This window comes from Protobothrops mucrosquamatus, unplaced genomic scaffold (genome assembly GCF_001527695.2).
Source record: "Protobothrops mucrosquamatus isolate PMUCROS unplaced genomic scaffold, P.Mucros_1.0 scaffold7, whole genome shotgun sequence".
NCBI classification, from domain to species: Eukaryota; Metazoa; Chordata; class Lepidosauria; order Squamata; family Viperidae; genus Protobothrops; species Protobothrops mucrosquamatus.
In genome coordinates, this window is record NW_015386394.1 from 3401784 (window position 1) to 3415596 (window position 13813).

General features: G+C 35.2%; 1 protein-coding gene across 1 annotated transcript in view; it reads right to left on the reverse strand.

The window, feature by feature from the left end:
- Positions 1-533: 533 nt before the first annotated feature.
- Positions 534-13813, reverse strand: part of FBXO47 (F-box protein 47) — a 19847-nt gene continuing 6567 nt past the window's right edge. The window contains exons 2-10 of the mRNA XM_015810150.1: positions 12470-12637; positions 7649-7725; positions 7465-7542; positions 7006-7114; positions 6617-6793; positions 6276-6422; positions 4366-4508; positions 1680-1839; positions 534-643 (exon numbers count right to left, since the gene is read on the reverse strand). Coding sequence (XP_015665636.1) covers positions 534-643; positions 1680-1839; positions 4366-4508; positions 6276-6422; positions 6617-6793; positions 7006-7114; positions 7465-7542; positions 7649-7725; positions 12470-12637 — 1169 coding nt within the window. The remainder of the gene's footprint in view (positions 644-1679; positions 1840-4365; positions 4509-6275; positions 6423-6616; positions 6794-7005; positions 7115-7464; positions 7543-7648; positions 7726-12469; positions 12638-13813) is intronic.

Below are 13813 nucleotides of genomic sequence, written 5' to 3' on the forward strand. Positions count from 1 at the left end.
ATGTATCCATTACAATCTTTTTTAGAATGTATCTGTCACGGGGCCATGAGTCATAACTATCTCTCAGCTCATTTGCATTAATTATTTATCTGGTTATTTTAATGGTTTGCATTATTTTGGTTCACCAGCACATAGATTATTGCTTTTTTCATTAAAGTTGGATTCCATATTCTGTCCCAGTCTCTGCATATGTTTTTCTTGTTTATATGCCTCTGTGTATTTGTGTGTTAAACTACTCATCTCAGCAAGTGCAAAATTAATAATAAATAAATCTTGATGCTATAATATACCATGTTTCCCTGAAAATAAGACCCACCCAGAAAATAAGCCCTAGACTGATTTTTTGGCTTGCGCCTAATATAAGCCCTTCCCCCCAAATAAGTCCTAGTTAAGAGCCCAATGAAATGTGTATTTAGAAGGCAGATCAGAACGCATTCAGCCACACATGGAGATAAAAAAAAGATAATGGGCAAAATAATTTTACTTATTCATTGGATATTTTCTCCAAATTCAAAACCAAAAAAAAAAAAAATTTACATATTGCTGTTCATGGTTAAATAAAGAATTTCTTTATGAAAATTTGCTTGTGTATTGACCAGATGGAACAGATTTAAAAAGCTGGTCTCTTCTTCATCATGCTCTCCTAAGTAAAATAAAATAAAAAAAAACAGATTGAACAATACATATTTTTATTTGACATATAGATGTTGCTTAGTTTGAAAATCCCAAGCTAACAGATAACATTTTATTTCATCAATATATTTCATCAATATATTGATGAAATTAATATCATCAGGAATTATGTATGAGTGACATGTTATTAAAACATGAATCATATTTACTTCTCTTGGTTATTTTTTATCTGATTCTATTTATTTAGACTATACTGGTTGTATTTATTTTAAATACATAATATTTGTTTGTATTGAAAATACATAAGATTTGTTATATAAGCCATAGCTCTTAAACTTAAAAAACCCCATAAAATCTTTTTTTTTTTTTAAGAAATGCTGATTGACATTTCCAGAAATCCAGTTTTAATGTTATATTCTCATTGGAATTCTGATATGCAAAAATATGCATACTGTACAGTGCAGTCGTGCATGTATTTTAAAAAGAAAATATAAGAAAGAAAATCTGTCTTGGAAGGAAACTGCACAAATCAAAGGCAAGGCATTTCAGTAAATATATCAAGGCCAAATTATGTGACTATATGATTAAATTTCAACTGAAAATGAGAAATGAGATGATCTTGGTGGCCTCTTTCTTGTGGCATAGGGTTGGTTTTTGACAGGATCATAGAACATGGAGAAAGAATTAAACCAGTGCTTCCCAAACCTTCTCTTTCAGTATCCCAAACCACTTATTTGAAAGTCCTTTTTACTCAGTGTAGATAAAATACTTTAAGTCAGTTTAAATGTCCCTGTTGATATTGAGTAACGGGTTCACATGCTGTTATCCAAAGAAAAAGTACTTTTACCCAATTTTGGGTAATTTACCCAGGTCTGGGAAGTAGTGGATTGAACCTTTACTGTACTCCTCTTTCAGTATGATTTTAATCCTAACCTCTTTACTCATAATATCTATGAGCATATCTAAAAGCAAAACCTAACTATATACTGCCTGGAAGATTCAAAGAATCACGATTAAGGTGCGATTATAGTAATTGGATTTCTTACCAGATATCACCATCTGTAGAGCATCCATGATAATTTGTGCAAAGGCATTCTCTATGCTCTGCAAAAAAACATTCTTTTCAGTTGAGAGATTGAAAACATTGCAGACTTTCTGCATCATTTTTACAGACCAGTCCATGCAATAGAGGTCCTTCTCGCATACCTGGTGGAACAGAAACCAACAAAATGAAATGTCCTTGATGGTAAAAAAAACCCAGTTCTTTGTTCCTATCTTTGTGCTTTTCAATCCAAAATAATTCCATGGAAGTTTTGGGTTGAAAAGACATACACACAAACATGCATATGTAAATATAGTAATGGCAGCTTTCAAAGGGCTAGAATCTTTAAATTGTTGTTTTCTTGGCTTCTGATGATTTGACTTTTCTTTACTTTTACTTTTTTTTTTTACAAAATGTAGCTTAAACTAGATAAAGTGGTATATTTTTGCTGTTTAAGGATTCCGTGTGATTCATCCTGACTCTGTCTGTATAGCTTTCCAACTAGAGGCACAGTCCTGATAGCTGAGTATCCCTGCCTCCTATCAAATAGTATTATAATTGCCACCCAGCAAGCACAAATAATTTCCAGGTAATTTTAAACCAATGGCATTTTACCCATGTATAAGGTAATGAATGATACGTCAAGGTAACAAATACAGTATCATAAATAGTAATATACAGTATTGCTGTTTGGTGCTTAAAATGTCTATGCTTCCATTGGAAGAGTTACCTTCTGCCACTTCCTGGGGTTTCATTATAGCATGGTGATAGCATGATTAGGAAAAGGAAGCCTGACTTCTGGAATAACAGCATCAACAGTTTGGAAGACACTAAAAATATTTGGAGACTGGAGAATTATTCTTAGTGGAGTTGTGGAGAGAAATGGGAGGAGTGTATGCCCCCTTGAGCTTCTAAGGAAAAATAATGCACAACCTAACGAAATGATTTATTATCCCTGTCTCTGGTGAAATGTGGGAGGAATGTGAGTCTAGATACAGACTTAAATAATGGGAGAAGGCACAGTTACTGATGCTAATTGGCTTATAGTTCTTGGTGTTTGGCTATTGGTCTAAAATGGCAAGTGATGATTGACTTGAGGTGTTTTCTGAGAACTATAAACTGACAAGCAAACATATAAGTTTGTCTCATAGCTCTGATGAAAATTACATATGTTAGTCTTGGATGGACTGGGGGAGACATGTAGCAAACAATGCCTGTTGATTATGCGCCATCAAGCCATGTTGACTCTTAGTGACCACACAGATTTTTTCCCCCCAAAATGATCTGTCCCTAACCTGGCCTTTCATGTCTTCCAATATTGCATTCATCACCTGTATAACTTAGGCTGAGTGGAGATGTGTGTGTATGCGTGTGTGTGTGTGTGTGTGTGTGTGTAGAAAAATAATTGCCTTCATTTAGGCATAGGAAGATAAGGTAAACCAAGAATTCCTTGAAAATACTACCAATAGCTTTGCTAAGTCACACTAACAAATGCCAGTTTTCAAATAATTTTTTTCATCCCAGTGTCTGAAACAAAACAGCTTAACTTCCCAAACCAGTAGATATCAGGAGGTCAGGCAAGTTCAGAGCTGACTTTGAATTGGTGCAAGAAAAACCCTCACAGAGAAATGCTCTCAGCTGTTACAGTGCATTCATTCTACTTAATATACACATAAAAAGATCTTAAGTTAAAACATTTCTCTTTTCCTATACAGTAATTAAAGCTATAGGATTCCTGCAGTCCCCCCCACATGGCTCACAATCTGAGAAAAAGCAAGAAGATGGCCGTGTAATCTGTATCAATGTATGATGCTAATGTTAATAATACTGTAAAGTGCTCTGATAAATATAATGCAAGCGAATGAGGACGTTTTGACACATCTGATGCCTCAAGTTAGGTATACTGGTTCTGCCTGCCTGTCCACTAATTACATCAGGCCAAGAAGTTAGGTAAGCATGGCAAAATCCCAAATGTCCTATTCCTTCAAGGACTGCTGTAATGGAAGTTTAATAAAAATACTTTCACTATTCACATATAAATTGACATTATACAAGTAGCACTAAAAGAACTGCATTTATGCACATGCTGCCATAGAAACACTCCTAAAGCAAGGTAATTAATTTGAAGTATTTTCAGACATATATTAATTTGTCTCTTTTAAAATGTTATTCTGGTTAGTTAATTTTAGCAAATTGCCTGAAACTGCTAAGGAAGAACTGGTATCTAAGGGTGAAATTAAATAAGACATCAAATACGTCATTGTGCTGAACACGTTTAAGACTTTAATCATGTTTAAAGAACACCGGGGAGAGGGGATCCAAATAAGAGTACACAAGAATTTAAATTCTTATTAAAAATTATTTCACTCAAAAGAGTTATTGGCTCTGGAACTAAATTTCTTTTATTCTACATGCCAAATTATAGTTCTTCCCTATTGGAGATGGAAGATTTTCAGTTAAATTGTATGGAGCAAAGAAAAGAAACTAAAATAGAAAAGAAAGAAAAAAGAGTCAGGTGCCAAATACTGTTCTCTCATCCTGATTATTTTTATTCACAGCAGTTATTCTTTCACAGAAATGTACAATATACGTTAAAAGCAGTCACTTACTTTGAGTGCGTGTGGCCCATTTATAAGTCATAACATAGAGAAGAGAATACTACATAGAAAGGGAAAATATCTGTTAATTACCAGTGCCAAGAACACCACCAGTCTTGCCAATTCAACAGCTCGGCCATTCACAGCTTTACTAGCCATAAATGGGAAGCAGATGTTCTTTCCACACAAAATGAGAAATCGAGCAGTGTTTTCGAGATGCCATTCCTGAGGGATTACTATAAAAATAGAAAAAAAGATTTTATATATATACAAGCACAAACATAAATCCTGCAGACACATATGCATGCTTAACTTTTAACTTTAATTTTCTTACATTTGAAAATATTATTTCAAAATAGGCAGAACACAACTCCAATTTATCTAATCCACAAGACAAGCAGTAAAAAACATTCACTACTTTGGATTTTCAAAGGGGTTCAGTGATAAAACTATAGTACTTTTAAGATTTAGTTTCTGTGCTTTTCAGTGGATAATACAACGAGCAAGAGTACTATGAGAACTAAGAGAGTTCAACCACTTGTTCTTAAAAACCATGTCTCATGGCTTGTTAAAGTGGCTGGAAGGTGTCAGATGAAGAGGTTCTAGCAGTGGTTAATTCTTCTTTTGAGTGAGGGGTTTTTCTTTTATCTCTTAAGAAGGACTTTGTTTTTAACCTTTCCTGTAGAAGCCATCACTAGACCCAACCATACCGGACAATTTACTTCCATTATCTAAACTTCCTTTTCAGGGGAAAGTGATCAGAAAGGTGGTTGCACAACAGCTTCAGAGGACCATGGATGAAATGGATTATCTGAATCCTTTTCGGTCAGGATTCAGACCTGGGTATGGGATGCAAATGGCATCGTTCACACTTTTACATGACCTCTGGAAAAGATGAGATGGGTTTGTGCATCCAGCTTGCCCTACTTGACCTCTCGGTGACTTTTGATACCATCAACCATGGTGTCCCCTGGAATGAGTCAGAGGATTGGGGGTCAGCGGCACAGTGTTATGCTGGTTTCTCCGCTTTCTCTGGGGTCAGTTCCAGTCTTGTGACTGGGGAGAGATGTCCCATCCTTAGCCTCTACTTTGTGGGATGCTGTAGGATTCAGTGCTCTCTTCTATTTGACATCTACAAGACACTGCTGGATGAATTCATCTCTTATCATGGGGTGATGTACCCTCCATACACTGATGATAGTCTCTGCCTCTGGCAAATTATGCAATGCTGTAAATCCCAGGAGGCTGTGAGGATCTGCATAGGAAACAATAGGTTTCAACTAAACCCTGGCAAGACTGAGTGGTTTTGGATTTGGTTCTCAGTCTTGCCATCTTTAATGCTGGATGAGGTTGCACTGCCCCAGAGAGAGCCAATGTGCAATCTGGGGATCCTCCTTGACTCATTATTCCTGCTCAAAGAGCTTTCTGTTGTGTACCAGTTGCGCCTGTTCCTAGATTGGGAGGCTCTGCTGACAGTCACCCATGCCTTAGACACCTCCAAACTTGATTACTGTAATACACTCTATGTGAGGCTGCCCTTGAAGAATTTCCAGAAGCATAATGGTGCAGAATGCCAGAACACAACATATCATACCTCTGCTCTATGAACTCCATTGGCTGCCCATTTGCTTCTGGATCTAATTCAAGATAGGTTTTAACCTTTAAAGCTCTTCATGGCATGGGGCCAGGTATTCTGAGGGACTGCCTCTCCCTGATTACATCAGCTGTCCCATTAGATCTGGGAGAAAGGACATTTGGTGGGTACCATCATTGCATTTGATGGGTCCCAGGAGGTGGGTCTTTTCTGTTGTGGGGCACTGGCCTTATGGAACATTCTCTCACCCTTCCCCCAAGTCAGGTTAGCTACATTCCTGTTAATCTTCTGGAAAATCACGTGATTTCCCACTTAGTGATCACCTCACTTAACGATAGAACTGCTGGTCCCAGTTGTGGTTGATACATAAAGACCTGATGATATCTTGGATTCAAGTGTGCAAACAAACCTGCAAGCTCATCCACCAGACTGATGACATCATTCGCTGTCCACTCCTTTGCTTCTGTATCATATAATAGTTTAACAGCATCTGCCAGGTCTTTCAAACTATTTTCATCTGTTGGGCCTTGAATCATATTCTGCCAATCAACATATCCTGAATGATATTAAGCATAAGAGTTACTGAAGGAGAATTTGTCTTGAGATATTAATTAGCCATACTACCTATTTCTTGAGATTTAAAGAAAGGCAATTCTAGATTCAAAATTAATAATTGCTATCTTGCTAGAAAATCATTTTCTGTATGCTTAATATTCTACTTTCTTTCCTATTTTCAGGCTCCTAGCTTACCATCCAGTGTACATGCAGGTCCAAATATAAGGAACAGCAGCCGAGCTTGATTTACTATTGGCCATGGCTTTAAAATACAGGTCAGCCAAAATATCAAATCACTCCGATTAGTCCAATAGTTTAGAAGTACATTGCGGCAAAATGTCCTTATCCTCAATTCCAATTTACGGAAAATTCCTAGACAAATTAATAACATTTAGGTATTAGTCTTGCATTTAGAGTTTTCTAATGATAAAACCCTGTAAATTGTGTGAAAGATAATTATTTTGGATGGTACTGCTACAAGTTTAAAGTCAGTAGTCAGTCACTATTGCTTTCTCAGTTATTAAGGACGTCACAAGACACAAAAGTTCAAATTTATAACACGCTCACAAACACGGATTATTTACCAGGCTTGCTGTTGACAACTCTCTGCATTCTCTGAGATAAACTATTAAGGTCACAGAGAAAATAGTAAACTCGCTGACATTCAAATTCATCCCAACCGGCTGTTAAGGTCTGAAAACATACAAAATAAGCCAACAGAAATATAAACAATAATATTTTAGAATTTGAAGACAACATATGATACAATTGTTTTATTTCCCTCTTTTTGTAATATGAAATTTAATGAACGTGGTCAGTAAGAAAGTGCAGAAGATGATTTATCTTGGGATACAGAAACAGCCCACCAAATAATAAGATCTGCAATGTCTTTACCCAATGTTCAACAGAATGAAACTTTAGAATATATAGCTGTAGAATAAAGTTTATACCGCATGCAGTAATGGACTCTTAATAAGCAAAGACTTATGCCATAATAAATACATTTATTTTTAAAGCGTTACAAAGGTCTCAGTTGCTTTTACCTGTAAAAATACTCCATAACATTGTAATCCCAAACAGTGCAAAGAATCTGAGCAGCCATTGAATTTGAAACAGGAAATCTATAAACAAGCAGTAGAAAAAAGTTATCTTTTAATTTACTTATGTTGTTCAATGGGATATAGAAATTAACAGATCCAATATTTCTTGGAAAACATCTATGCTTACTTCTGAAAGTATTTTGTGTATATACTTCAGTCTCTCTTTTGTAGGGAGCAATAAAGTGCACCTTTTAAACAATAAGCCTAGAAAGAAAAAACAGAAAGAAAAATCATGCAGAGTTATTTGAAAAAAGCTTTTGTGAAGATGCTTTCCAAAACCTGTAAACTATATTGAGTTAAGAATCAGGAGCCCATTTTGTTTCAAATTAGAGCTGCAAAAATATTGACAACTACCAGGTGACAGCAAAAACAGAAAGATATTTCTTTTTGCCATCTAAAGATTGTTTAGACTTTTGCAGCCCAAATTTAATAGCTCTATTTTTAATGGACTGTGATTAATCTTATTCATGCTGAATATAGTGCTTATGGTGAATATAGTGCTTATGGGCAGCTAGATAGGTTTACCAGGAGGAGGAAATCATTCAAATCCCACAAGATCTTGTCCAGTGTACCTTTTGCTAATTTAAGCTTACAGTAGATACTCCATTACCAACCTATATTTCTTTTCCAGTGCATCACTGAATATGTTCAAATAGAGACTCAACAGCCATTTTTTCATCTATACTTTAATTTGGATTTCTACAATGAGCAGGGAACTTAAATTCAACAGCCCAAATGGCTCCTTCCATTTAATGATTTAAGCTCTCAGAATTTAAGCTCTGAGCAAAAATAATTCCACATATCTACTTTTGTACAAAGCATCCTACAGGTCCTAAATGAACATTTGCTATTTGCATTAGAAGCTTTAATTTGATTTGTTACCATATATTTCAGATGAATGAAAGGATTTAAATATTCGGTTAAGCTGCAGTACTTGGTTTCCGAAGTTATGTATTTTTCAGACTTTCCCTTTAGTGGTTGAACCGAGAAGTGAAGCTCAGGGAAGGAAAACGGATGTTAGAACCTCTTCCCAGACTTCTCCAGATATTGCCAAGGCTAATGTTGCTTCAAAACTGGAAGCCCAAAAATGAGACAAGATATTTAATCCAATCCAATACTCTTTCATATAATCTCTCCCCATCAAGTCAACTCCAAAACTCTAAATGAAGAAGTGAGGAAAAATCAAAGTTCCCCTCTTCAATTCTATTTAGTTTATGTTGACAGGTTCAAATGTTCATATGACAGCTTATGCTTCCTAAGGGACAGAACCAAATTTCTCCATATGAATAGTTTTATGGATCATTCTATGAAAATGAAATTTCTGATGCTTCTTCCAATTTTGATGTCTTGAAACCTGAATAGCAAAATATCTTGAAAATAAATCTTGTTTTAAAAGGCCCTATACATAACATCCAGATCTTGAAAACAAGATGATGTCACTCTTCTAGTAATAATTACAAAGATGTCCGCAAAGAAGGGGTAAAAAAAGGGAAGATGTTAGCCAAAACCATATGATCTGAGCACATTCCTTTTCTGTGTGTGCTTTGTTCTGATGGTTGTGATTGCCATCTTGATTTTTTGATACCTTTGGATAAGTATTAAGCATATTCAAGTTGAAAGAAAATTGGAACTTGAAAATATAAATCACAACTACTATTTTTTTCTTTTAAGAAAAGAGATTTTTCAACCATTTTTCCAAGCCATTACAAAGGAAAGAACATTTAAAAGTTGTTTAAAACACACACAGGGAAGGTGTTAAAATGGATGTATTTTGGTATTCCAAGATTTAGAATTTGTCTCTGTGAAAACTTATAATCTTATAATGTTATATAATTCATAATTTTATAATATACTAGCTGTACTCAGCCACGTGTTGCTGTGGCTCAGTCTGGTAAAAGCGTGTGTTGCTTTTACGTCCAACAGATGGCACTGTTTTTCAAAAAAAGCATGTTTTACCTGTCACAGGTAAAACATCTACATAATATAGGTATATAAAAACACGCGCGTATTTGAATGCAACGTTGTGTCAAAATTTCAAAGCAATCGGTGAAGAACTTTCGGAGATTTAAGATTTTGAATAAACGAACATTTACATTTTTATTTATATAGATATAAAATTGTCTAGATATTAGAAATATATCTAATGCAGAAGGGGAGAAAGGGCAAAGTAGGCTACGAGGGATAACATTTTGGAAACATATTTTTTTTCAGATCAGAATTGAGAATTAATGCATGATCCATTAATGGTAATGGATCCATTAATGGTAATGGTTTTAGAGAAGAGGAAGATCTAAGTCATAATATTCACTAATTCATGTTGCTATTCCAATAAGACTAAATTAAATCATGACCTTTTATACCACTTTAAAAATATTAATTCTGATCTCATTACAATCTACCTACCGGTATATATAACTCTTATGGTCATTTTCTTATAGATTAATTTAATAAAGAGTAAAGGTGTAAGAAGAGATTAGTGGGAAAGATGCGTAAATATATTTATAGTTAGGACTACCGTAGTTAAGTCTGCCATATTCTGTGCTTCAGAATTATGAAATGATGTTAGTATACATCTGCTCTGGGAAAATTTGGTTTGTGTCACAACTACCATATCTAGATTACAAAACTATAAAACCAGTAGATTGCAAAGAGGTTTGTCTTCATTTTTATGGCTGAAATGATATTCAGTACTGCTCATGAACTATATGGACATAATATAGTTATCTAGCAAAAGTTAATTAAGTACTAAATCTTTGGGACTAATATTAATCTTCCTAGATTAGTTGTGGAGTTCTTTAACTGCTTTATTTATCTGTCTATTGAAAAAAAAGATAAAGGTTTCCCCTGTCCAGTATGTCCAACTCTAAGGGGCAGTGCTCATCTCCATTTCCTAGTTGAGGGAGCCAGTGTTATCTGAAGATGCTTCCGTGGTCATGCGGCCGGTATGACTGAGATGCACAGAAAACTGTCACCTTCCCATCAAACCTATTTATCTATTTGCATTTACATGCTTTCAAACTGCTAGATTGATAGGAGTTGGGGCAAGTAATAGGAGCTCACCCTATCATGCAATGCTTGGGTCTTGAATTACCAACCTTCTAGTCAACAAAGCCCAGTCATAATCGCTAGGCTACCGTGCTCCCATTATATCTATATTAAATGCCAAATGCAAGCTGATAACCCTCCACTTTGGCTCCATATTGCATTACCTATATCTACTGTTCTGTGTTGATGCTATAGAAATGAAATCGAAGCATTTAATTCTTTTCAAAATCAAACTGGTAACTAGTTTGCATTGGACTATAATTGTGTTCACAAAAAATGCTTCTCTAAATTAACCTATTTTGGGAGATTCCACAATATATTGAATCATACACTAACCATACAAAGGCTTCTCACTGTAAAATAAGCCTAAATCAATCAATCAACATAAAAAATAAAGCTATCACTAACTGGTGAAGTATGGCATATGCAGATTCATAGGGACATTGGTTATTTATTGCATTTATTTATTGCATTTATTTATTGCATTTATTTATTTATTTATTTATTTATTTATTTATTTATTTATTTACTTATTTAATTTGAATGGCCTAGTAATCCAATTTTACCTTTATCCCAAGACCCACATGGTCTTTTTTCATTCCTAGACTATAATTTACATAGGTATAATACTTCTGCTTTCTTTCAACCAACACAATTCCATGATGTTTAAAAAAGGAAAGTAAGCATATATGTGAAATCAACCTAGCCTTGTTTGTGATTGGCAATTTCCATGGTCTGTTGCATTTAAATGAGGGAAGTGAATACTTTAAGTGGGAGGATGGGACAGAGATGCCATTGGTTATTCATTAATTGATCAGCATCCTGAAAATATTAATCCACCCTCCATGTAGATAATATATTTTGTTAGCCTGCTGAAAAACATAAGGGATAATGTTGAAAATGAAAACTATAAATCATTATGCCAACAAGATATCATATAGCTACAGTGAAAGCTGGGTTTTGTCAAAGTTCGGTTTTATGGAAATGCTCAGAGTGAAAAGGCTGCCGCTGCAGATAAATGAAAAGAGAAGCAGGGGGAAGATTGCAGAAAACCAGTGACAAAGACAGAATAAATTGCATGGAACAGAAAAGAAAAAGAAGCTGTAGTAACTGGGATGATAAACCCTGGCAAAAATTCTGAAAACATCCAAAGAGATATGTTGGACATGATCATAATAACAGTATGGAAAGATTACTTGGCAAAGACTCCATAAATTTTGTAAAGCAATACATATTTCAGATTTCTGTTCCCATTACATGCCACTCCCCGACCTCCAAACTTAAAATAAGAGTGTTGCATGGGAGAAGTTAACTCTTGTGCTATATTTAACTATTGCAGTTCCCTTTTCCGGATCTATTTGTCCTACAGTAGAATTCAGACATAAATGAAAATATAAATATACATTTGAAATTTCACAGGATTTCACAAGAGCACCAAGAGTATTACAGCAAAAAACAGAGAGATGGAAAGGCACGATTAAGATTCTCATTGTTTCACATACACTATCAGTGATATTTTCATAGACTACAAATCTACTGATCATTAAAAATAAAATATCAGTTCATAATAATACAAATACAAAAAACACAGAGCAGTTGGGAGAAATTACAATTCCTTTCCTGTTATAAATGTATTTTCTAAGAAATTATTTCTTGTATTTATGATCAAGTTAATTTTTATGCACTATATTAATCTAGACACTGATTTGACATGCACATGAATTTTCTACAGTGAAACATTTTTCCTGTCTTGCAATATTCTTGTTAATATTCTGTTAATTGAAAGGATGCGATTTGAAGCTGAGCATTCTTCAATTAGCTGAAATTTATATATATTAATACATTTTTCTATCTGGTTAGACTCCTGTTTTGGAATATCTGAAAAGGACAAGGATTTGATTACCTAATGATCTGTAGTGTTCCACAATGGAGGATCCTGTACTGTCAGATTGTTCATGGTTATGGAAATCCTGTGGAAAAAATCTCCTATTTCCAGTAGGACTTGAGATGTAATTAACAACACGGTCGCTGATAGTCTTTGATACCATACTTATCATGCTGATATCTGCCACTGAATAAAGAAGAAAAAGAAAAATAATTCTTAGGTTTTATTCACTTGGTGTTTCTTTTTCTTTTATTCATCAGACAAGTTTGGGACTGCTCTTAAGCCAAGATAGATACATGGTCATACACATAATTGTGTATGTATGACCTTTTCACATATAGGTAGGAACTCGATTTTTTAAAAAAGGTTAAATCTTATGTGAATAACAAAATCTTTCATGTTTTTGATATTGTCATGAGATTTCAAATAAGATTTTTTGATGAGCCACAGTTATAAAAATAGACAGGGTCAATACAAAAAAAATAAATTAATGTAATCAAAATGCCCCATTTACTAATGTAGTTCATCTCCATCTGCATATACCAGCCATTCTCTTTCTCATACACGTTATATTCTTGTTTTCTTAATAATTTTTTTAAGAAAAAGAAATTCTCAAACACAGAAACATATAAGAACATGCATTCCTCTCCCTTCAATAGGAGTCTATGAGCGACTTCCGGTTTGAGTTCCTGTGCTGATGGCGGCTTTCCCTTTCGCCGCCTGCCCCGAGGACGCGCAAAAGCCGCAGGAGCAGCGTCAAACAGCTGCTCCGCGGCTTGGAATCCCCTTCCCCGGGCAAAGGGGAGGGGGGAGAGCCTCCCTGATAGGGGTAGAACTCCCTAACTCCCACAGTTTTATAGCTGTGGGGGTGGAGGTGAGTTCCCCCGGAGTCAGGGACTTCTCCGCGCTTTGGGCTGCCTCCATTCTACGAACGAAGCCAGACACGGACTCAACCTCTGCTTATGGGAGCAGACAGAGTGATCCAGGTGATCCAGGTGCTTGGGAGTGGCATGGATAAGAACCTTCAGCTCTGATTTTAATAACTTCTCCATTAAGACTTAAAGTTTAAGAAGAAAAAAAAAAGAGAAAAAATGGCCGCGGAAGGGCGTTTTGCTCTTTAATAGAGACTTTCACTTATTGAGGACTTTCACTTTGGCTTTTATTTTCTGCTGGACTATTATTGCCTTAGAGTTATTGGTATTGAAGGTGAGCAAAATATCTGTTTTTGCTTTTTGTGGCAGTTTCAAGAAAACTTTAATGGACATTGTATTATACAAATTAAATTTGAGAAGAAGGGAAGAGAAAGTAAAATGGCTTCAAAGCGTGGGGGAACTTTTCCTCCTCCTCAGAAAGGTTTGAGCT